At 39.0% G+C, this 24,349-nt stretch overlaps 1 protein-coding gene across 1 annotated transcript in view; it reads right to left on the bottom strand.

The window, feature by feature from the left end:
• Nucleotides 1–24,349, bottom strand: part of PCSK2 (proprotein convertase subtilisin/kexin type 2) — a 273,542-nt gene that overhangs the window by 227,212 nt on the left and 21,981 nt on the right. Inside the window, exon 2 of the mRNA XM_045445369.1 lies at nt 7,545–7,649. Within this exon, the coding sequence (XP_045301325.1) occupies nt 7,545–7,649 (105 nt within the window). The remainder of the gene's footprint in view (nt 1–7,544; nt 7,650–24,349) is intronic.

Raw genomic sequence — 24,349 nt, 5'->3', positions numbered from 1 at the left:
TGGTTCCTGCAGAAATGTCATGAGCACGATCATTGAAGGACTGTGTCCTTGCTTTCTCCTCACTAACGCGCAGAGGGTCACTAGCTGGCTGGCTGGGCATGGAGAGGTCTGAGCCAAAATTCCTTCCTAATGGATTTCATTGTATGTGCATTCGCTTGCATTTATAGCTTTTTTTTTTTTTTTTTTTTTTTTTTGTAAAACAGCTTTTCTCTTGAAGCCTGAGACACAAAGCACATTCTGGAAGTGTGTGTTTGCTGCTTATGGATTCTTGAGGAGAAGAAATAAGGTGGAGAGAGGCAGGGAGGAAAAACCAGAAGAAGGGAGGAAGAAATGATATTTGCTTAACTTTGCTATGCTCTCCTTTCAGATATTTGCCCTTTTAGGGTTGGCAACATGGTTTCCTTTTTTATGATAGAAAATTGAACTATTTACAATAGGAAATGTCCAGTTCACTGAAGGGACCACTTGGTTCCGTGATTTTGAGAGACTGTTAGGAGGTTGGGGGTGGGGATGGGGGTAGTTGTTGCATTGGGTGTGGGGATGGGTCTCCTCCATTTTCCACCAGTCAAAAATTTTTTATTTTTTACAATTTTCCTGTGCTTCTCTTTCTCATTGTCTACCTTCTTCTTCGCAATGTAGCTTCAACATCACTTTATTTCAGTTCTATATCTTTTTACTTTATTTCTGTTTAGAGTAGATGTGCCAGAGACACCCATGAACATTTATTAGCCCATGAACAAATATTAGCCCATAACCATTTATTATTAGGTAGGAAGGAGTCTTTCTTAGGAATTCTGGCTAATCTGTACTTTAACCCCAAGACATAAAGAAATTTCATTCTACTTCCAGACCCCACCAATGGTTAACTCTCTGTTTGGTTTGTGGTCTACTGGACTGTCACAATTATACATCGTGGACACTCCTTTCCCTATGAGAATCCTAATTCCAAATACGTTGTTCCCTTGTCCAACCAGGACACCTAAACCTGGATTGCACAAGATGGTCACCATTTCTGGGGACTTGAGTTGTTTTAAAAAACTCATGTGTGACTTTGTACCTCCATTTCAGGTTGGTCTAACTCATGCTACAAGAAAATGAGAAAATGGAGTAAAGGCAGCCATGAGTGGCTTCTGGAGTAGAAGTTCTACAAATACTGTTATATTTGCTATACAGTAAACTGACCCTGCTTATTTTTTAAAATAAGTAACATATAATTAAGTCTCTCTGCTTCCTTCCCCCCCCCCCTCAGTGAAGCATTTGGAAGATAGATTGGAGAAGTCCTATACATTTCTTAGAGCAGCATCTCAAAACCTCAAACCTCACCGTGTTAGAGTTAACAAGTATGAAGATAAAAAACAATCGATTCTTTGGGTATAAATTCACTTTAAAAGGCACTTGAACTATCTAATTTCTATTTTTCCTGTCCCTCAGGCTGAGGGGCTCTCATGCATTCACTGTGATGGTAAGGACAGGACACCCCAAATTCTACTAGTTATCCACTGGCTAAAGGTTTGATCAAAATGAAAAACCAAACCAAACCAAAACAAAAAGCAAAACAAAACCCAAAAGACAAAAAAACAATAAACAACCCAAAAGTGCAAGAAGACATTTTTTTTCCATGAAATTTTCCATTTGAAGGTAGATCTTTCACAAGATAGTGATGCTTTTCCTTTTCTTCTCCCAACTTTTAATCTAAGAAATCAATTAGTTATTTAATACTATAAATCAGGCACAATACATACAAGTGGCACATGATTATTATAAAAATTTATTATGACTGATGTGTATGACTGTGTTTGAAAAGGGTTGTATGCTAAGAGCTTAGCAATTGTGACAAAATTGTATGTTACTTGTGGAGGAAAAGGTAAACGAGTTGGTTTGCTTGCTTTGAACTGCTGAAGTTCCAGTATTCTTTTCAGAAAGATGTCACAATCTAAAGATTGTGAGTAAATTGCTATATAATTGCTCTGATCATCTCACGGGCTTATTTAGGTCATGGTTTCCATGTCATCAATGCTTAATCTTTCTGATCTGAGTCTATGTACAGCTTTTCTAGGTGTTCGCCAGTCATGGCTAAATTACTGCACCTGAATTAGATCTAAAAGCATTATTATGTAGTGTCAGAAAAGGACCCAGAGCAATTACAAGCTTTTCTCAGCTTCTGTCCACCACCTGAGTTTGAAGCATGCTAATAAATCCATTTTTTAAAACAATATCAATTAGTGTATTATTAAATCCCACAGACAAAAAAAGTCTGGCCCGCTCATTATTCAGAATTTTACCAACAAATCACACCAGTCTTGTCCAGTTAATTTTAAAGAATGAGAAAACTTCTTTTTTGTTCTGATGGTATGGTTCTATGAAGTTATTGTAGAATTATCCAGTGAACATAACTTTTGTGGGTTTTTGCAGCACCCTCAAAACTCCACGAATATGCTCAGAGTAGACCCTTAAAGAACAAAACTAGGTCACTATTGGATCATGTGTCAGCCATCTACGGTCATTAGACAGGGGGATGTGTTTGGATGAAGAAGAAGCTAGAGAAGTAAAAGTTCTATAGATAGAATGCAAGGGAGACATCATCCATTCTTTGAGAATGGGAACAGACGAGTTTTCAGCAAACTGATAGGAGTTTCTGACTTGCGAAATGATTTTAAAATGATTTCAAGTGATCACTATGTGGTCTAGTAAAATTGCTCTGAGAAGGGAATAAGTGTTTGTAATTCTCAAATCAAATTAACTTTTCTCAACAAATGACGTTCAGATTATTTGTTGTTAAATTATTTGGCCTCCATATGGCTAATGTGTGTTGCTCATTGAACGATGGGAACCTTCATGTTTTTTAAAGTATTTCATTTCAATGCTATGTCAGATATGCAAACAGGGTTCAACGTAACTGTGAAACAAATATTATCTTAAACAAATCTATTCTCTGCAGCTTTTAAGCCACTTGCAGAGCTGTGGGGAGTTGGTATGTAGACTGTGGACTGCAGTCAGATTTGGTTTCAAGACTCGTTGACGTTGCTTTTAGCTGAAGTTTAACAAATCCCACAGACATTTTGGGCAGGGGATATTTGTTCTTAACCTTGATGCTCAGAAGTCATTTCTAGTCTTATTATTTCAGCCCAGAATAGGGTTTAATGATTCCCTCTTTAAATTATTTTAGCTACCCAAACTTTCCAAACATATTGCCCTCATGTGGGCGGTTGTACCGGGACCGTGAATATGATCAGCAACCCAGTGTATTGGACTTTTGAAATTAAAAACTGGCTCTTGGGACACATAGGTGGCTCAGTTAAGCCTCCAACTCTTGATTTCATCTCAAGTCATGATCTAATGGTTTGTGAGTTCGAGCCCCACATTGAGCTCTATGCTGACAAGTGTGGTGACTGCTTGGGATTCTCTCTCCCTCTCTCTCCACCCTTCCCTTACACACTCTCTCTTTTTCAATAAATAAATAAATAAATAAATAAATAACTGGTTCTTCATGGGGTTCTCAGTGACAGGGCCTGGAAGTCATAAAATAGTAACTTGTTTCTTTTACCTACAATTAAGAATATACTGAAAGGAGGAGCTAAAGAGAAGGCTATGCTGTTTCCTAGAGGGTGCACATTTTAGAATAAGGACAAAAATACAAGATGAGAAGAACTTTTTCATGGATTAAAACCCTGAGGAAAAATTATTAATCATCCATTCATTTGGCAGTTATTTATTGAACATCTTCTATGTATTCAGAACTGTGCTGTGCAGAGATATCCAGAAATAAGCAAGACACATTTAGCAGAAAGAGATGGAAAGGCGAGAGAACACCTTTAAAACAATCTGCCTCAGAATCTATTTTCTTAGCTGTTGTCCTGACACTTAGTGAATGAATAGGAACATATTGAAAGCAGAACTTTATTGGCCTGGACAAAAAGCACATATGATCCTTTTCCAGTCTTTCTGTTGTTTTTCTTAAACACAAAAAGTATTTGCTAGATGAGGGTCAACCATCCTTGAAACTTTTGTTCTGAAACCAGAACAAAACCAAAGTCAAGTCTGATCTTCTACCTTTTCCCTTATTTCTTGAGCTGATAGCACATCTTGGTAGTTTCTATGACTAAAAACTACCTAGTAGATTCAGCCCTGAAAGGCTGTAGCTACTCAAACCCTCCTGCTCTTATAGGCCTGGTTGCTTGGGTTTTGCATCATCCTTCCCCAGCTGCAGGACAGTGAGTGAGAAAAGCCAGGAAGAAATGTGGAGACAGGAGGAAGAAGGAAACTGGGGCTGCAAGCATGAGTCTAGGAGATAACACGTTTCAGAGAATGATAAAACAACTTGCCCTTAAGATGTTGGCTCCTAAAATGTAACTTAAAACATGCACCCAAGAGATAAAAGCCTGGACCAGTAATCCTTTCTGGCTATCTGGTCCTTTCCTTTTTCTTCCTCTCCTTCTATTTATTTTTCTTTTTGCAACTTGTGTGAATGTGCTTGGAACCCAAAACTTGAGGTATCCTAATTCTTGACATATTTGCCCTTTTGTTTAAGATCTGTAAACCCACAGGGCAGAGTCCTTATAGTGCTACTCTTGAACTGATCATAGTCAATGCTTTTTGTTTAAGAATAGCACCCCCTCCGATAAGGATGAGGAGAAAAAGGAAATCTCATGCATTGTTGGTGGGAATGCAAACTGGTGCAGCCACTGCAGAAAACGGTATGGAGGTTCCTCAAAAAATTAAAAATAGAACTACCCTACGATCCAAGAATTCCACTACTATTTGTCCAAAGAGTATGAAAGAAAACATTAAAAAGACATATGCATACCTATGTTTATTGTGGCATTATTTACGATAGTAAAATGCTGGAGGCAGTCCAAATGTCCATTGATAGATGAATGGATAAAGAAGATGTGGTATATATATGCAATGGAATACTACTCAGCCATAAAAATAATGAATTATTGTCATTTGCAACAACATGCATGGACCTAGAGAGTATCATGTTAAGTGAAATAAGCCAGTCAAAGAAAGGTAAGGATCATAAGATTTTACTCAAATATGGAATTTAATGAACAAATGAATAAAGAAAAAAAAAAGACAAACCAACCCCCCTCCCCCCCCCAGACTCTTAACTATAGAGAACAAACTGGTGTTTACCAGTGGGAGGTTGGGGAGTTGGGGATTGGTGAAATAGGTGATGGGGATTAAGAGTACCCTTATTGTGAGAAGCACTGAGTAAGGTATGGAATTGCTGAATCACTATATTGTACACTTGAAACTAATGTAACACTGTATGTTCATTATACTGGAATAAGAAAAAAAGAATAGTCACCCCCATATTTTGCAATCAGCTGATGCCCAAATTAGATAACCACAAAAACATCATGCAGGAAAGACTCAGGGCTTGATCTAATATTTTGAAATGAGGCAGTCATCACTAGTAGTTTTTTTTCCCCAAAGAATTATGAGATTTTTATGCTTTTTTTCATTTCCTAGAATGACTTTATTATTGACAACAGTCTTAACATTTACCCTTGATGAGAGGACAGAGAAGAGGTACAGGAGATGTATGATTGTTAGTGTCCCTGCTATCTTTTAATGATCATGGGCAGGGCAGATGGTTGTCCCACCACATAGAGGCAGATGGCTACCAGGATCCTTCTAGTAGGCAGTGATGGGGGAATAGCCGCCCCTTTTGGTTACAACAGACAATATTTTGAAGATAAAGACAAATGATTAGAATCACTAGTGCATGATCTCCTTCCTTACTACCTAGCCCATTTTATTTTCTTCTCTTTTGAAAATATCACTCTAAACTTCAAGAATAAACATTTCAAAGATTACTTCAAGTAAGTATATCTTAACCTAATGGGCCCAAGGAGTCTCTCTGACCCAAACAATGGCTTCTTAGTTTCACTGTTCCTCAGTTCTCTTTCCCAAGCCTCTCTTTCCTTCTGTCCCAGTTTCTTTTTTTTTTTTTTTTTTCTTTCTCCCTGGATGGTCTTGAGGGAACATCTTTAATTGTGGAAGAGGAGAACTCAATGGGACTTTGAAGCAAATATATAAATAAAAGGAAAACAATGGGCCATAAAGGGTAAGATCATGGGACAGCGATGAAGTGTAGGGAAAACCAATGTCACAGTGCACCAGAATGGTCTTTGTCTACTGGTATCCACTCTGGACCCATAGGTGAGACATACAGGATTTCTGTCCTGTATAATACCTCTTCCCAAAGTATTCCCCAAGCTCTGAGTTGGTACAGCCAGGGCCAATGCAGTTATGACACAGAAAATAGAGCTTTTCCCTTAGATAACGATGCCAGGTTCTACAACAGACCCTTTGAGAATGCCTGGCATGGGCTGGCATCAGGCAGCTTGGGTCTTACTGTGAAAGCAGTTAAAGTGGCTTCTCAGAGCAGAATTTCCACTCCAGGAAATGGGGGATCCCCTGGGTTGAGGAGTTGAAAGAAAATTGCCTATGGCCTGTCAGTTGGTGGTCTGCTGGGGGCATCTGTTTCATCTGCATTACTAATTAAAGCCCAAATTAAACCCAGCCAAATGTTCACATGAAAAGCCCCACCAGAATGAGTTTCCAGATTCTATCAACTCCAAAAGAATCTCATGTGTAAATATCTAACCCAACTGTCTGGCCCACTTTATATCCACTTTCCCCCCAAGAGTTCTGGAGAAGAGGTTGTGCAGCCGTCAATGTGCAGAGAGCAACTTGCTTGGATTATTAATTTCCCTTAATTAACAAGGAAATAACATCTTATTAGTAATTAATAAGATAATATTTTCTCTTACTCAATTGAATGAGTCTGTGAGTATAGGAGGATGGCAGAAAGGATTTGATGGAGGATTCAGGAATGACCAAAGTTCCTATTCTGGAAATGGAGCTGTTTTGTGGCTAAAATATTAAGTTTGCCTGTGGGGAAGTTGAATTTAAGCTTCCAGGGGGAGTAGGAAATGAGATCTGGATTCCAAGAGCAAGGTAAAGATTCCAAATTAAAAATGGGGGTCATGAGCACCATTAAGGCATGGTGGTAAATTAGATGGGTGTGAGAAAATATGGAGAGAAAGGCTGCAACTTTGCATGGATACTGAGAAGCCCATTGCCTACCATGAGCCAGGCACTTGCCGACCCGCTCACTTCTCCACATCCAGGATGGGGCACAGCAACCTCCTCAGAACATGTGGACTCACCAGAAGAAACCTTCCATAAAACAACTCATTAAACAGCTTGGTTTTTTCCCATCCATCACAGGCCAAAACATGCTCCCGGGGAACCAGAAGTCCAAACACAATAATGCAGGAGAAGATAGCCAGTAAAGGGGTGGTGTCCCTGTTTATTCCCCACTGTCTCCACAGCCTATAAAATATTTATTTATCATGCACAAGGTAGAGGAGTGGAGAGTCCCCAGTACCACTCTGCCAAAGATCCATTTTGCCTATCATAATACTTGAGTGTCTTTACTTCAAAATTCCCCACCCATCCCTTTATACATTCCCTCAGTGGGCTCAGATGTGGCAGCAGAGGTTGTAAGGCAGGTGTCCAGGGAAACTCACCCTGGGGTCTCTCTCCAGCTGCTGCTTGTGATGTAGGCTGCGTCTTCTCTTGGCCTTTGCAAGACCATTGTGGTAAAAGTGGTACAGGCCGTCAGTGAAGGGGAGCTATAGAGAGTCAAACAGACATAGGACATAGTTAGCTTCTGGGGGTGGCCCCAGGACACGGAAACCAAAGCTGGGGCTGCATGCAAGGGTTCCATGAGATGAAGTATATGTGAGAAAACCACTGGAAACTTCCTTCCTATCAGACTTGGACATCTATTTCCCAATCTGTACTCCTTTCATTTTCTCTATATACTGCCCATTCACCCCTCCTCCTCAAATACCTTCTACTCTTTCCTCTATTTCTTTAGTTTTTACCCACTCTTTGATCTCCTCCTCCATAGAGTCTTCCCTTTATATTTATACTCACACCAAGTTCTCCATTCTCTTCCCTTGAACTAGTATTTATACTCCATGTCTGGTTGCTCCAGAATTGTGTTGTGATGTACTCCTGTCTTCACAGCTGCATTATCTGTACTGTACCTCAGACTTTCTCTGTGACTCCTTGATGCCTTTCATCATATTGAGCACAGTGCAACCATGTAAATATAGTAAGCACCTATTAGATGGTGGACCGGATTTCCTTCTATCTCCCTAACTTACGGATCCTTGGGATTAGGTATGGGTGTCAGAACTAGTTGTAGAAAACCACAATAATGAGAGCTTGTCTGCTCATCAGGGCCTATAAGAATCAGAGAACATATGACTCTCTTGCCCTATGACCAAACTGCATTTGGGGACTTATGATGTACAGAGATGTATTAGTACAACAACAATAGCACAATACTTTTGAAATTAAGTTGGTATTAATTTGTTTAAGTTATTTATTGTAATCTCCAGGGCATCCACCAAGAAAATAACTAAACAATATATAGTATAATAAACAACAAGGTAATTAAAAAGGTACACTAAAGCGGTGTCTTTGTGGCTTAGTCAGTTGATATCTGACTTCAGCTCAGTCATGATCTCATGGTTCATGGGTTCAAGCCCCACATCGGGCTCTGTGCTGACAGCTCAGAGCCCAGAGCCTGCTTCAGATTTTGTCTCTCTCTCTCTCTGTCTGCCCCTTCCCAACTCATTCTATGTCTCTCTCTCTCTCTCAAAAAATGAATAAGTGTTTAAAAAAATTAAAAAAAGTGTACTAAAAATATTTAACACAAAAAGGACTTTATGAAAGAATAAAAGAAAAAATTTATAAGACATATAGAAATCACATGGTAAAATAGCAAGTGTAAACATCTTTTAAGTATTACATTAAATGTAACTGGATTGAAAACTCTAATCAAAAGACAGAGTTACAGAATGAATAAAAAAAACATTATTCAACTATATGCTATCTAGAAGAGATACGCTTTACATTTGGGGGGGTATGATAAGGGAGCGTAAGGCAAGCTGAAGGCAAAGCACAAGCTAACAATAACCCTACTCCCTGAGAGTGGGATATGTGTGACATTCTTCAGGCATTCCTGGCAGCCCAAGAGCAAAGGAAAGAAAAAAAAATGGTTAACTGATAGTGATCACAGTCATGTAGGACATGAGTCTCCACCAGTTTACAAATGTCTTAGTAATTTACAAGAAAAACGCAATATTATCAATAGCCTAATCTCTAGAAACCTATAGACTCAGTTTCCTGGAGCCCCAACATTATCCTCCCCTCTGGAGTTCTGTGGGGAACAAAGGCAAGAAGGAAATCGTAGGTAAAATTAAATTTCTTTATAATCCGTAGCCCACTGACAAATACTTGAGGAAAATGTAGAGCATAACATTTCTCCAGGAACTCCCTATTGTCTTAATGTTAATGCCTTACTAGAGGAAAACAACTTAGCTTGACAATAGCCAGGCCTCTGGTATCTTATGAGTTCTCGTTAGTATATGAAAGTCCTTTTGGAGGCCTCCCTTTTGCCTTTACCTCCCTCAACTCCATAGTGTATAATCAGTCACTCTTCACACCCCCAGTGCAGCTCTTCCTGCCCATGAGTCCTGTCCCTATGCTTTAATAAATCAACTTTTTGCACCAAAAAAAAAAAATACACTTTAAATTCAAACGCACAAATGGGTTGAGAGTCAAGGGATGTGAAAAGATATACTGTACAAACAACAACCAGAAGAAAGGAGGACTGACAATACTAGATATAATTGATTTTAACAAAAATTGTTACTACAGACAAGGAATGACATTTTATGGTGATAAAAGGGTTAATACATCAAAAAGACAGATAATTATAAATATATATGCATGTAACAATGAAGCCCCCAATTCACAAAACAAAAGCTGACAAATCAAAGGGAGGAATAGAAGGGTGCCTGGGTGGCTCAGTCAGTTAAGCATCCAACTCTCAATATTGGTTCAGGTCATGATCTGGCAGTCATGAGAATGAACCGTGCATCAGGCTCTATGCTGAGCATGAAGTCTACTTAGGATTCTCTCTCTCCCTCTCTCTCTCTCTGCCTGTCCCCTGCTGCCTCTCTCTCTCAAAATAAACATTTTTTTTTAAAGGGAGGCATAAATAATGGATCAATAACAGTAGACCATTTTCAATAATAAGCAGAACAAGTATGCAGACCAAAAAGTAAATTGAAAACTTGAACAAAACCAAAAACCAACCAAATCTAAGAGACATTTATGGAACATTCCACCTAACTATAGCAAAATTCAATACAAATTTGAATACGAAAATAATACGAAGTGTGTTAGCTGATCACAAATTCTAATTACATTAAAAATTACATTAAAATCATTTTACATTAAAATCAATTACATTAAAAATCAATAGCAGATGAAGAGCACCTGGGTGGCTCAGTTGCTTAAGCATCCGACTTCAACTCAGGTCATGATCTTGCAGCCTGTGAGTTTGAGCGCCACATCAGGCTCTGTGCTCACAGCTCAGAGCCTGGAGCCTGCTTCAGATTCTGTGTCTCCTCTCTCTGCCCCTCCCCGACTCATGCTCTGTCTCTCAAAAATGAATAAATGTTAAAAAAATCAATAACTGATGAAAAATTTAGAAATTTGGAAAACAACATACTCCTAAATAATCAGTGGGTCAAAGAATAAATTACACTGACTATTCCAAAGTACTTTGAGATGAATGAAAACAAAAACAGAATTTAAAAACTTTTGGGATGCAGTTAAAATAGTGCTTACAGGGAAATCCATAGCTGTAAGTGCCTATTGTGAAAGAAAAAAGACCTCAAATCAATAACTGAACTAGAAAAAGAAGAGCAAACTAAATCCAACAAATAGCAGGAAAGAAATTAGAAGAATTAAGTTGGAATAAATGAAATAGAAAATTAAAAAAAATAGAGGAAATCAACAAAACCCAGTTATTCTTTGAAAAGTTCAAGAAAATTCACAAAACTCTGAGAACATTGACCGAGAAAAAGAAAGGTTCAAATAAATACAATCAGTGATGAAAGAGGAGACATCACTACCAACCTATAGAAATAAAAAATATTGTAGGGAATATTGTGAATAACTGTATGCCAACAAATTAGATAACCTTGGTGAAATAGACAAATTCTCAGAAAGATATAAATTTCCAAAATTTACTTAGAAGTAATAGAAAATTAGAATAGACCTATAACAAGTAAAGAGATAAAATTAATAATTTTCAATCTTCCTGTAAAATAAAGGCCAGGCCCAAATAATTTCACTAGTGGGTTCTACCAAATGTTTTCAGAATTTATACCAATCCTTCAGAAACTCTTCCAAAAAATGTAAGATGAAGGAACACTTTCCAACTATTTCACCAAGGCTACTATTACCCTCATATGAGAACCAAAGATAGATATCACAGGAAAACTACAGACCACTATCCCTGACAAATCAGCCCCTAAGTCCTCATCAAAACACTAGCAAAATGAATCCAGCAACATGTATAAGGGATTATATACTATGACTAAGTGGGATTTATCCTAGGAATGCAAGGTTCTTTTAACAGCTGAAAATCAGTTAACATAATAACAATATCAATAGAATAAAGGGCTTTTTTGAAAAAAAAAGTATTTATTTAGCTGATTATTACACAAAATCAAATACTTTTATGTTAAGACATTCAAAAAACTTAAAATGAAAGGGAATTTCCTCAATCTGATAATTGTATCTATCAAGACACACATAACATCATATTTAATGTTGAAAGGGTGATTACTTTCCCCTTAAGATCAGAGCAAGACAAGTTTGACTGTTCTTTCCATTTATATTCAACAGTGTAATGGTGTCCAGCTGGGACAATCAGGCAAGAAAAAGAAATAAAGTCATTCAGATTGAAAGGAAAGAAAAAAAATCTCTATTTGCAAAAGACATCATCTTGTTCGTAGAAATTCCTGGGAAATCCACAAAGAACTATCCAAATTAACAAATGAGTTCAGTGTGGTTGCAAGATATAAAATTAATATACAAAAATCAATTATAATTCTGTATGCTAACAATGACCAATCCAAGAATAGAGTTAAGAAAATAATTTCATTTACAATAACATCAAATAAGTAGAACACTTGAAAATAAATTTAGCAAAAGAAGTATAAGACTTGTACACTGAAAAGTACAAAATATCATTGAAATAAATTAAAGAAGATATAAATAAATGGAAAGACATCCCATGTTCATGGATTTTTAAGATGGAAATATTCCCCAATTTTGCTGATCCTAAAATTCATATGGAAATGCAAAGGACCCCAATTAGCCAAAGCAATCTCAAAAAAGAACAAAGTTGGAAGACTCACACTTTCTCATTTCAAAACTCAATAGAATGCTACAGTAATCAAGATAGTCTGGTATTGGCATAGAAGAGACATACAGTTCAATGGTATAAAATTGAGAGTCCAGAAATAATTTACGGTAATTTATGGTTAATTGATTTTAACCCCGGCGCTATGAAAATTCAATGAGAAAAATTAGTCTTTTCAACAAGCCAGGCTTAGAAAACTGAATATCTACACAAAAAGAATCAATTTGGATCCCTATCTCACATCACATAAAATTTTTAACTCAATATTATTTATAGCCCTAAATGTAAGAGGTGAAACTATACAAATTTTAGAATGAAACATACGAGTAAATATACAAGTAAATATTCATGACTTTAGGCTAGGCAATGATTTCTTAGAAATGACACCAAAAATACAAAGGACAAAAAACCCCCAAAACCCAAAATTGGACTTCATTAAAATTAAGAATGTTTGTGCTTCAAAAGAAATCATCAAGAAAAGGAAAAGACAATCCACAGAATGAGATAAAATATTTTCAATTCATATCTATGATTAGGGACTCAAACCAGAATATATAAAGAATAATTTAGCGATAAAGCCAAGTAACTCAATTTAAAAATAGGCAAAAGATTTGAGCAGTTATTTCTCCAAAGAAGATATACAAAGTGGCCAATAAGCACATGTAAAGTTGTTCATTATTAGTCATTAGTGAAATACAAATCAAAACCACAATGAGATATCACTTCACACCCACTAGAAAAAAAAATTAAAAACCAGCAAGTGTTGGTGAGGATATATGGAGGAATTTGAAACCTTGTACTTTGCTAGTGGATAATAAAATGGCACAGACACTTTGGAGAACCGTCTGTCAGTTACTCAAAATACTAAGCACAGATTTTCATTTGATCCAGCACTTCTAATCATAGGTATATATCCAAGAGAAATGAAAGTATTATATCTACACAAAGACGTGTACACAAATGTTCTTAGCAGCATTATTCATGATAGGTAAAAATTAGACACAACCCAAATGTCCATCAACTGAGTGGGCACTCAGTAAGTGTTGGCAATAAGTGAGTAGATAAATAAAATGTGGTATGTAGATACAAAGGAATATAATTTGGAAACAAAAAGGAATGAAATACTGATATATGCTATAACACAGATGGACCTTAAAAACTAAATGCTAAATGAAAGAAGCCAGACCAAAAAAAAAAAAAAAAAAAAAGGTTACATATTGTATCACTTCTTTTATATGAAATGTCCAGAACAGAAAAACACATAGAAATACAAAGTAGATTAGTATTTACATCAGGGGCTAAGAGGAGGCAGAAATACAGAGTGATTGGTAATGGTATAGGGTTCCTTCTTGGGGCAATCAAAATGTTCTAAAAGTAGATCGTGGTAAGATTTCACAACTTTTTGAATATATTGAAAATCATCAATTGTACATTTTGAAAGGGCAGATTTTATGATTTGTGCATTTTCAATAAAAGTGTTATTTAAAAAATCCTGTGATGAACAGCCTTGTAAATGTCACTATATGCACAGATGAGAGGAGTTTTTTTTGAAGGATATATCCCAGGAATGCAATAATTTAATTAGAGATTGTGAACATCAGCATTTTGACAAATATCCCCCCAAATTTTTCCTATCAAGTTGTAAGTAAGTTGTAAAAGTAAGAATAAAATTATCCATTGTCCAATACTTCCAAACGCTGGACTGAAATTTATTAATTGAAATTTTAATTTTGCCTATTTAATAAACAAAATATGCCATCTTACTTGGATGTCTTTGTTTTTAAAGTTTGAACATCTTTTCCTATATTTATTGGACATTTTAATTCCTTCTCTTCAAATTGCCTGTTTGCATCTTTTCTGCATTTTTCTATTGCTTGTCATAAGCTAGGCACTGTGTTTTGCACTGGGGACACAAAGATAGATATGACATGTAAAATAGCTCACAATCCACCAGGAAAGGCCTATTTACAAACAGCAGCATATAAATAGTACTCTGTGATGGAGTGATTTAAGAGCATGAGTTCTGGGGTAACTTGGTTTAAATTCTGGATCTTCCGTTTAATATGACCTTATGGCAAGTTATTTAACCCTTCTGGGCCTCAGTTTACACACTTATAAAATGGGAGAGTCCCCTTTTCATGTTGCCCTGAGAATTCAGTGAGATAATGCATGGAAAGTTCTTGGAATAATGCCTGGAACATAGTGGGCACTCAGTAAGTGTTGGCAAGTATTTTTATTGTTAGAGTACAGAGTGCTACAATAGTGTTACAAGGTGCCATTAGAACCCAGAGGAGAGATTATTTCAGTCAGAGGGATATCTGGGGGACGTTTCATGAAATTTCTGGAGGAAGGGAAGTGTATTCAGACAAAGGGAATACTTTTTGTTTTTATTAAAGTGTGTATTTTCCCAATGTTTCAATTTTGAAGAGTGTGGCTATTTTTAAAACATAGGTGTAAGTTCTTCTACAGTCTTCCCATCAAGAGATGGAATACATGACCGCAGCTCTTGAATCTGGGGAATGTGATCACTTGGATCAAAAATGTATGTTGAAAATGATGCCATATGACTTTTGCGGCTGGGCCATAAAAGGCCACGTGACTTCCTGCCTTGTTCACTGGAACACTTGCTCTTAAAGTCCTGATCTGCCATTAAGAAGTTCAACTACTTGCAAGCTTCCATGTTATGAGGAAGCCCAAGCTAATTTGGCAGCTTTGTGCAGAGCTTTGGTTGACAATCTTGGCTGGGCCAAGTCTTCAAGTCACCCTATTTTGGGTGCTAAATATATAAATGAGGAAGCTTTGAATGATATCAGACTCCAGCCATGCTAGGCATTCTTCAACCACCAAGTCTTCTCAACTAAATTCCTATGTGGACCATCCACAGGTGATCCCCTGTGCCTTGCCTGAATTTCTGATCCTAATCCCATGAACATAAGAAAATGGTTGTCATTTTGTACTACTAAGTTTTAGGTTGGTTTGTCACCCAGAAACGGAGAACAAGCAACAAATACCTGGCTAAAAAAAAAAAAGAAAAATTGTTCCCTCAGTTTTCAGGACTGTGCAAACTTGAAACTCTACAGTATTAGCTCTGTCTATTAATTGGTGATACCAGCCTGGAACAGCTCAGTTAGAGTCCTTCAAGCAACCTTCCTGGCACAGTGGGAAGGGGTCTTGGGGCCAGAGCAGCAGATACTGGATGAACCTCAAGGGCACAGCAAACTTGTCTAGGAGTCTGGTGTGTGAATGAAAATCTTTTAGAACACTGCAGCTTTTGTGATTTAGTTCCTGTTCATTAAAAATCACATTCTCCAGGGCAAATTAAACATCAATATTTCATGTGCATTTTCCAGGCTCAGTGGTTCTTGAATGGTGTTTTCCACTTAACTCCACTGATATACTCAAGGTAATGTTAAGATTTGACTTCAAAAGTGAGGGTGGGTGGAGGATGGAAAAGGAAAGAAAATATAAGTGTGCTGACCTTTTGCTTTCCAAAGACTTGTGCCTCTCTTGACTGTCAAGTGGTATGAACTTGGACTTTTATCTCCTATTGTGGAGAGCAGGATGAATCTGAGAATTTTTAACACTGGAAAGGACTTGGGGGTAATCAAGTACCTGTGAGCATCGCAAGGACATTATTCTGGTTTTGTTTTACTGATTTTCAGGAATTAAATTTTAATGGAGGCAAAAGGAAAATTCTTTCTTACAATGGAGTTCCAACTAATAAATGTAGAAGTAATGATGGAAATTGGTTACCACCTTTTAGGAAACACTGTAGTAATAATCGTGGCTGGCACGCATCACCAACAGATACTAAACTTAGTGGGTGAAATATAATGATAAATAAAGTGAAATAATACTTTTATAGTAGAGAAACCTAACAGGCACCATCCATCCTAAACAAATGATCAAGTTAGCCTCACTCAAGGTGAAATGTCTCAAAATCAGGTGCCTCATGACATGATGTACCAGGAAGGAGACAACATTGCAGATCCTGGATTGGATCCCAGATCAGTGAAGAGGACATTTGTGGGGAAAATTTGAAAAAGTCCATAGATCAATTAGTAATATTATATCAATTATTTTTTTGACTTTGATAATTGTGCTATGGTTATGTAGGATGTTAACCTAGGGAGAACTGGATAAAGGGTATATGGTAACCCTGTGAGCTACGTTTTTTTTTTTTTTTTTTGAGCTATTTTTTTTTTTTTAACATTTATTTATTTTTGAGACAGGGAGAGACAGCATGAACAGGGGAGGGTCAGAGAGAGAGGGAGACACAGAATCTGAAACAGGCTCCAGGCTCTGAGCTGTCAGCACAGAGCCTGACGCAGGGCTCGAACTCACGGACCGCGAGATCATGACCTGAGCCGAAGTCAGATGCTTAACCGACTGAGCCACCCAGGCACACCTTGAGCTACGTTTTTTAAGTAATCTTTTTGTGTGTGGTAAAATGTACATAATATAAAATTTATCCATTTTATCTATTTTTAAGTGTACAATTTCAGTGGCATAAAGTGCATTCACATTATTATGTAGCCATCACCACTGTCCATCTCCAGAACATTTTCCATCAAAACTGAAACTCTTTATTAAACAATAACTCCTCATTCTCTCCTCCCTGCAGCCTCTGACTACCTACGTTTTGCTTTCTGTCTCTAGGGACTTCGGCTACTCTAGGCACCTCATATAAGTGGACTCGTGCAGTTTTTGTCTTTTGGTGACTAGCTTATTTCACTCCACACGGTATCTTCCGGGTTCACCGACGTGTAGCATGTCTCAGAATTTGCTTCCTTTTTAAGGCCGGATAGGTCCTAAATGTATATTGTATATATTGATGAACACTTGGGTTGCTTCTACCTTTTGGCTAGTGTGAATAATGCTGCTGTGAACATGGGTGTACCTGTGTTATTTGGGCAAAAAACAATTTTTTTTTTTAAGTTTAAAGTAATATCCAAATTGAAATTGTTAAAAATGTAAAAATATTTTTAAAATTAAATTCCAGGGCTGGGGCGCCTGGGTGGCGCAGTCGGTTAAGCGTCCGACTTCAGCCAGGTCACGATCTCGCGGTCCGTGAGTTCGAGCCCCGCGTCGGGCTCTGGGCTGATGGCTCAGAGCCTGGAGCCTGTTTCCGATTCTGTGTCTCCCTCTCTCTCTGCCCCTCCCCCGTTCATGCTCTGTCTCTCTCTGTCCCAAAAATAAATAAACGTTGAAAAAAAAATTAAAAAAAAAAAATTCCAGGGGCGCCTGGGTGGCCCAGCTGGTGAAGCGTCTGACTTCGGCTCAGGTCTTGATCTCATGGTTCATGAGTTCAAGCCAGGCCTCGGGCTCTGTGCTGACAGCTCGGAACCTGGGGCCTGCTTCAGAGTCTGTGTCTCCCTCTGTCTCTCTGCCCTTCCCCTGCTTGTGCTTGCCGTCTCTCGCTCTCAAAAGTAAATAAATAAAAACATTTAAATAAATAAATAAATAAATAAATAAACAAATAAATAAATAAATAAAATTAGAATGTTCCTTAGGAGGAACCGTTCAAGCTGGAGGCCCCACCACTTCCTATTGTCATATGGAAGGTCACTTCAATGGTTATGTTACCTGAAGGCCATTGGGTTGCACCCCTGGCTTGGTCTAATTGCTTTATCTTATAAAATGGTAAAGATTATAATTCGGGGAGGGGCAGGGCTCTTCCAGTTGAGAAGGAGTTACCGGCAGAAATCCCAGGTCTCCTGTCGATCAGCACCCTTCACATCACATTGCTTCCACCACAGCCTTGGTCTATGCCCCAGCCACCTTTGCAGCCGTGGCTCTACATCCAACAGACTGCAGGCTGGAGTTCTTAACAAAGACAAGGGCGACCGAAGGACAAGGAAGCTGGTGCGTGACATCCCCTCTGCGATGTCCTCGCAACCCACGACCTGGGATTCTCTGATGAGAGGCACTGTCTTGGCTCTGTTAGAAATGGAGCTAACTGGTGTCATGGAGCTGAAACTGGAAAGTAGCAAGAAACAGGTAAATGGATCGCAGAAGATTAGTCTGCAGCCATTTGTTATTTTTTGGCATCCTCTTGCCTCTTGTCTTTGGACTGTGCAGCCCACATCTGCTGGCCTCTGAGCACCTGAGGAGGGCTGTCTGAGATCATTATGCAAGTAGGAAGGCACCACAAGCAGAGAAAGACAGATGCTGGGTAACTTACAGTAGTACAAGGTTGCTGCCTACACAGACCTCGATGATGTAATGCTCATGCATTCCTCAGTTTTTAAAGTAGAATGCTAATCTCTTTTAGGTTTATTTATTTATTGGGGGGGGTGGGTGCAAAGGAAGGAGAGAAAGGGAATCCCAAGCAGGTTCCGCACCGTCAGCAAGGAGCCCAATGCGGGGCTCGAATCCATGAACCATGAAATCATGACCTGAGCAGAAATCAAGAGTTGGTGGCTTAGCTGACTGAGCCACCCAGGCACCCCAAGTAGAATGCTAATCTTAAAATAGAAAAGACATATTAGAAACAGTCTTAGGTCCCTAAACACTCACCTGAGTGTCCCAGTAAGAGATGTCTCATATACGTCAACATTTGGTATATTTTCAAATGTTTTCTTTAAAAAAATTTTTTTTAGTGTTTATTTTTGAGAGAAAGAGACAGAACATGAGTGCAGGAAGGGAAGACAGGGATGGAGCCACAGAATCCAAAGCAGGCTCTGGGCTGTCAGCACAGAGCCAGACACAGGGCTCAAACCCACGAACTGTGAGACTATGACCTGAGCTGAAGTCAGACACTCAACCGACTGAGCCACCCAGGTGCCCCATGTTTTCTTTATTTAAACACCTACACACCCTTCTTTTATACCATCACCTTTTTTTTCCCTCAAGACAAAATATGTTTGGTTCTGAAGGAAGGAGAAAAACAAGTGAAAGAAGAATTCACAGCAAATTGTCAGCTTGAAGTTTCAGGCTGGGTGATGGTATAATAATGTTGCTAGCTCAGACTTGCAGTGTTTTTAGAAATTCTCATTATGCTGCAAAATTTTATGGAAACCAGCAACACTTCCTATTGCCTTTATTCCTTACCTCTTGCTTCCTTTTCCTCCTGATAACCATGGCTCCAAGCTATAGCTCTTCTCCAAACCCACACACTCCCGTCCCTTAATGGGAGGGAACCTCCGAGAACTGCAGCCAATTATGAACCAATAAAAAGGTGTGTTAAATCCTCACAGAGCCCACCGCCTGCTTTCCTTCGGACCAGGGTTTTTTCCACTTAAGCAATTCCTGGATGCTCCAGAAGGTCTGTGAGCATGGCTTCCACCCCAAATTTTGTGCTGCTATGCATTTGCTTACTTTTTAGGAGACCCCACAGCTTCTTACCAATTCACAGATGGGTCCAGAGTCCCCATACAGTTAGGCCTCTCTGGTTTAGACCCATCATGTTCTTTGCATTTGTCCATTGTGCTAATTTTCATGATGCTCAGTCAGCTAAGTTGGAAGTCCAGTGTGGTAGAATTGGATGTCATTCCACATATAAAGATTTTTTATAATTTTATTATCAAAAGGAGCTGCTGTCAAGGGATTTAAGGAGAAGGGATGCCTGGGTGGCTCAGTCGTTAAGCATCCCACTCTTGCTTTCGGCTCAGGTCATGATCTCATGGTTTGTGAGTTCAAGACTGGCATCGGGCTCTGCAGCTGGCAGCATGGAGTCTGCTTGGGATTCTCTCTGTCTCTCTGTCTCTCTCTGCCCCTCCCGTGCTCACACTGTCTCTGGCTTTCTCAAAATAAATAAATAAACTTTAAAAAGAAAAAAGAGGTTTCAAGAAAAAAAAAAACCCAGAAAACAAAACAATACATCAAGGACTGAAACCAGCCCAGCTGATAATTGCTCTTCAGTTTCACTTTGGCCCTGCGTTTTACAGTCAGATCTAGGCTCTGCATTACACTGACATTTCCTGAGACCATTCTTAATTTCCCTGGATCTCATGCAATCTCTTATGGATGAGAGACTGCAGTCTGTAATAAGGTTGGGGGACAAAGAGAACTGAGGGAGTCCCAGGCTCTGCCCTACAGATACTTACAGGCTGGCGAGGAAATGTACAAGCAGGAAAATTGTACTTGTGTAATGGACAGAAACATGACAGTATAGAAAAAAAGAAGAATAGAAAGAGAGGTTGTGGCTGTTAAGTAGGCAGGAGACAGTAAGAAGAAGAGAGGAGAGGGGAAGGACAGGCTGACAATTTTTGTGAGAGAGGCAGGGTAAGTTAGTGTGGATTTAGGTAGCATTAAAAGGCCTTTCTTTGCATCCTAAATTGTGTGTGTGTGTGTGTGTGTGTGTGTGTTGAAGCTTGGTCTCATGAAAGTGCAGTTATCTCTAGGAGGCTAACTCCCTAAGCCATGACTGGCTAAATGCCTCCATTGAGATTTGCTGATGGGATGGTGGTTTCTCGGGCCAGAAAGGAAGAGAGTAGGACTAAAAGAGGCAGAAAAGAGGATACCAAAGGCCTAGGTATACCTGTATTGCAATCATGCCCCAGCCTGAACCACCTCTTGTATATAGGTTCTAAATGTTCACCCCTACCGGCTTGTGCATCTTTCTCTCAATCAAAGTTCCTCCTCTTCAAAGTCTGGACCCAGGATCACACTTCTAAGCTATTTGAATTCTCTAACTTCTTCCTGTTTTACTTTGGAAAGAGAGATGGACAAGAAGCAGGTCTGGAGAACAACTGATAAAAATCACCTCCTTTCCTGCATAAGACTCTTCCTTTGTCTTATGCCTCCCCAGGACCACTATTAGCTGCCTCTGCTGTCAGGCTCTCGGGTGATTCACAAAGAAGCTCAAAGAACATGATCAGTAGCTGAGGATTGGGGAGACAGGCAAACCCACAGAGGGAGGCTGTCACTCCAATGCTGAGGAGCCCCAGGGGTCCTCATTAAAGCCCTTTAGTATTGGAGGAAACTTCTCAGTCACTCAGGGTTCAGTCATGTATGACCATGATAATGTGTGCTACAAAGCACCACAAATCTTGGTAGCTTTAAACAGCAACCACAGTTGCTCACAGTTTCCTGGGTAAACAGTTTAGGCTCATTGAGTGTTTGTTCAGGTCTTGATTGGGCTACTTCATGCATGTGTGGTCAGTTGTAGTTTATGTAGTTGGTTCTGCTTCAGAGTGTTGACTGGCTGTGAGTGGGGGCACCTCAGGTCTCCTCTACATGGTCTCTCATCCTGCAACAACCATGTCCAGGCTTGTTCTCATGGATGATGCAGGGTTCCAAAAGTAAATGCAACAGTGCAAAAGACCAAATGGGAATGTGTAAGGCATCTTGAGTCGCAGGCTTGGAACTGGTCCACAGCACTTTGACCATATTCTTTTGGCCAAAGCAAGGCAGAGGGTAGCCCAGAATAGAGAGGACTGTCAAAGTTCCAGGGCAAATAAAGGAAGGTCAATAATTGGGCCATGAATGGAATCAATGTATCACAGTCAGAACATACCAGGAAGTCCACCCTAAAGATGAATCGGGGACCAGCTGATGCCTTGGGACATCCAGCTGCCATCTCTTCCCAGAAGGCAAGGCATGGATATCACCATTTTTGGATCTGCTAGATGGGACAGTTGATGCACAAAGGGCGTCAGCATGAGGCCACAAACCAGGATGTTGCCAGTTTCCAGCAGAAAATGGCTAAATCCATTTGCAAATTTGCCTTGCCAGGCCCTTCAAAAAAATCATCCAATTTACTGATTGAAGCAGTCCTGCAAGGTGGGTGTTATTATTTCCTTTTTAAGTATGAGGAGACAGAGGTGCAGAGAAGTTCATTTGGACCCAGGTCTGGCTGACTTTGAAGCCAGTGCTCTTCTTCTATTTTTCACTCTCCCTCAAATTTCTTCCCTACCCTGAACTTGTCTTTCTCTGAGTCAGTCAGAGGATGGGCCCTGCACGTTACTGACACCTGCCCAGAGACCATTACTGGTTTCCCTGGATTGAGTGCAAGGTAAGCGAAGGAAGGGAGAAGGACATAGTTCGGTATGATTTTTTTCAATTAAAAAAATAAAAAAGTGTGTTTAACCTAATACACAAATTAAATATGAATTCCCATCATGAAATAGAAAACTTTTTTTTAAAGCAGACTTTTATATCAGCTATAAAGTCATAGCTGCCATCCAGAGCAAGGGTAAGAATAGTTTGATTGACAGCTCAAGATGATGAGGGAACAAACCATATTCCTCAGGTTCATACTGGGCTATACCCCCTCCATGGGTTGGGCAGGGACCAACCAACTTCCGCAGTACAGAGAGGAGGTGCCTTTTATCCATATATTTTCTGGAGAACACCTCCATTTACTAGCCTGTCTCTTAAACCAGGAAGCCTGAAGGATTTTTGATCCATACTTTTGAGATTAGGCCTTTATATTTTCATTTTTGCACTTGTGGCTTGCCATCAAAGGTTGGTAGTGACTAATTACTCTAAGTGCTCTGATCATTTGTCTCATTTTGTTCTCATTGTCAGACAACTGAATATCCTTAGTCAATCCCAGGAGAGCAATTCCGACCCATAGCCAAGGGGATCATGCATGCTGCACAGTAAGGAAATGCTTCTTCCTTATGGGAAGATTCATACACAGGCTGGTTTTGTATGAAATGTTAGGGATCAGAAGAATCTTAAGCCTTAAAAACTTGAACTACTGACACAGCGCCTAAAGTTTCATCTTTCAAAATTATCCTGGTATGCCAAAAAGAACGTTCTCTCTGGAGACAGACTTGGGAACAACTGCAGGCTCCATGTGGACAATCTTTGTATTGCTTACGAGTACCTGGTATAGAGCATGTGCTTCATAAATATCTATTGAATGAATGAAAAAATTGGGAAGTTCTAGACTGAACTTGGGAGGAGTCACTAATTGCTGTGTGCCTCAGCATAGATGGCTATCTTTCAGTATGGCATTCTTTGGGCATTAGTAAGACATTTAATGCTTTGGGAGGCAAGCAGGAAATATAAATATGTGAGTCAGGTATAGGACAATAGGGAGAGGTGAGGCTTGTAGCAAATTGGAGAGTACATGCCTTCCTTACGACAAAAAGATTGAAAGAACTATGTTGGGCAAAGAAAACTTAATTTGTGAGTCAATGAGTGATGCATATTGCACCTTCTAGCTCTGAACAGTCTAGAACTCTAATAAGTGCTTGGCAAAAGGCACATCTTAAGAGGGATTTTGAACTCCTAGAAACTCATGAGATTGAACCAGGGTAGAAATACCCTCAGGTTTTTTAGCATTAAAAAAAATCTATTTGATCACAGACATGACTGAGACTATCTGTTATTTTTGTCCATAGTTGGGCCCAAGTACTCTGCAGCAGTTGTGGAAGACAAGACAGATTAATCACTACCAAACATCAGCTCTGGGGTTGATTACAACGGAGAAGAAGGGGTGAAAGAAAAGTAGTCACCTGAGCTGGTGTCTTCACAAGCAAGTTGTTTCCTTTTTCTTTGAAATCTGGAATAATCCAGAAGAAAGCTGGATTTGGCCAAGCCAATAGCAAATGTGATTTCTTAATGAAGTTCACTGGTGCCATATTAAATTCCACATCGATAAGAGGGCTGGAGAAAGGGGATTCATTTGGAATTGTATTCAAAGGGATACATTTGTTGGTTTGTGTATATGAGAGCAGTGATATCAAGACTAAGTTAAATATTGAAATATCAGTGTTGGTCTCACTGGAATAAAATTGCAGAAAGAATGGAAAAGCTTGTGAAGGAAGAAAGGGACTTTGCAGGGAAGAAAGCTGATTGCACTTTCAAAGAGTAAATAGCTGTAAAAATGATGTCGCATTTGTCTTCATTGCAGCAGAAAGATTTTCACAATATATTGCTTTTGTAGAAACAAAACAGTGTGTGCCAACTAAGGTTACTGCTTGAAGAGATGTTCAGCTAATATTCACCTAAGTGTTAATAACAGATGGCAAAACTTGGAATGATTTAATTTTTTTGGTTTACCTCTTTATTATTTTCTACAGTGAGCTTTGTAGACTCTTAAATTTTGACATATACAATAAAGATAACTTCATTTTGTAA

Source organism: Leopardus geoffroyi, chromosome A3, assembly GCF_018350155.1.
Source record: "Leopardus geoffroyi isolate Oge1 chromosome A3, O.geoffroyi_Oge1_pat1.0, whole genome shotgun sequence".
NCBI lineage: Eukaryota > Metazoa > Chordata > Mammalia > Carnivora > Felidae > Leopardus > Leopardus geoffroyi.
The sequence above is the reverse complement of the archived record's forward strand: the minus strand, read 5'-3'. Positions and strand labels throughout refer to the sequence as shown.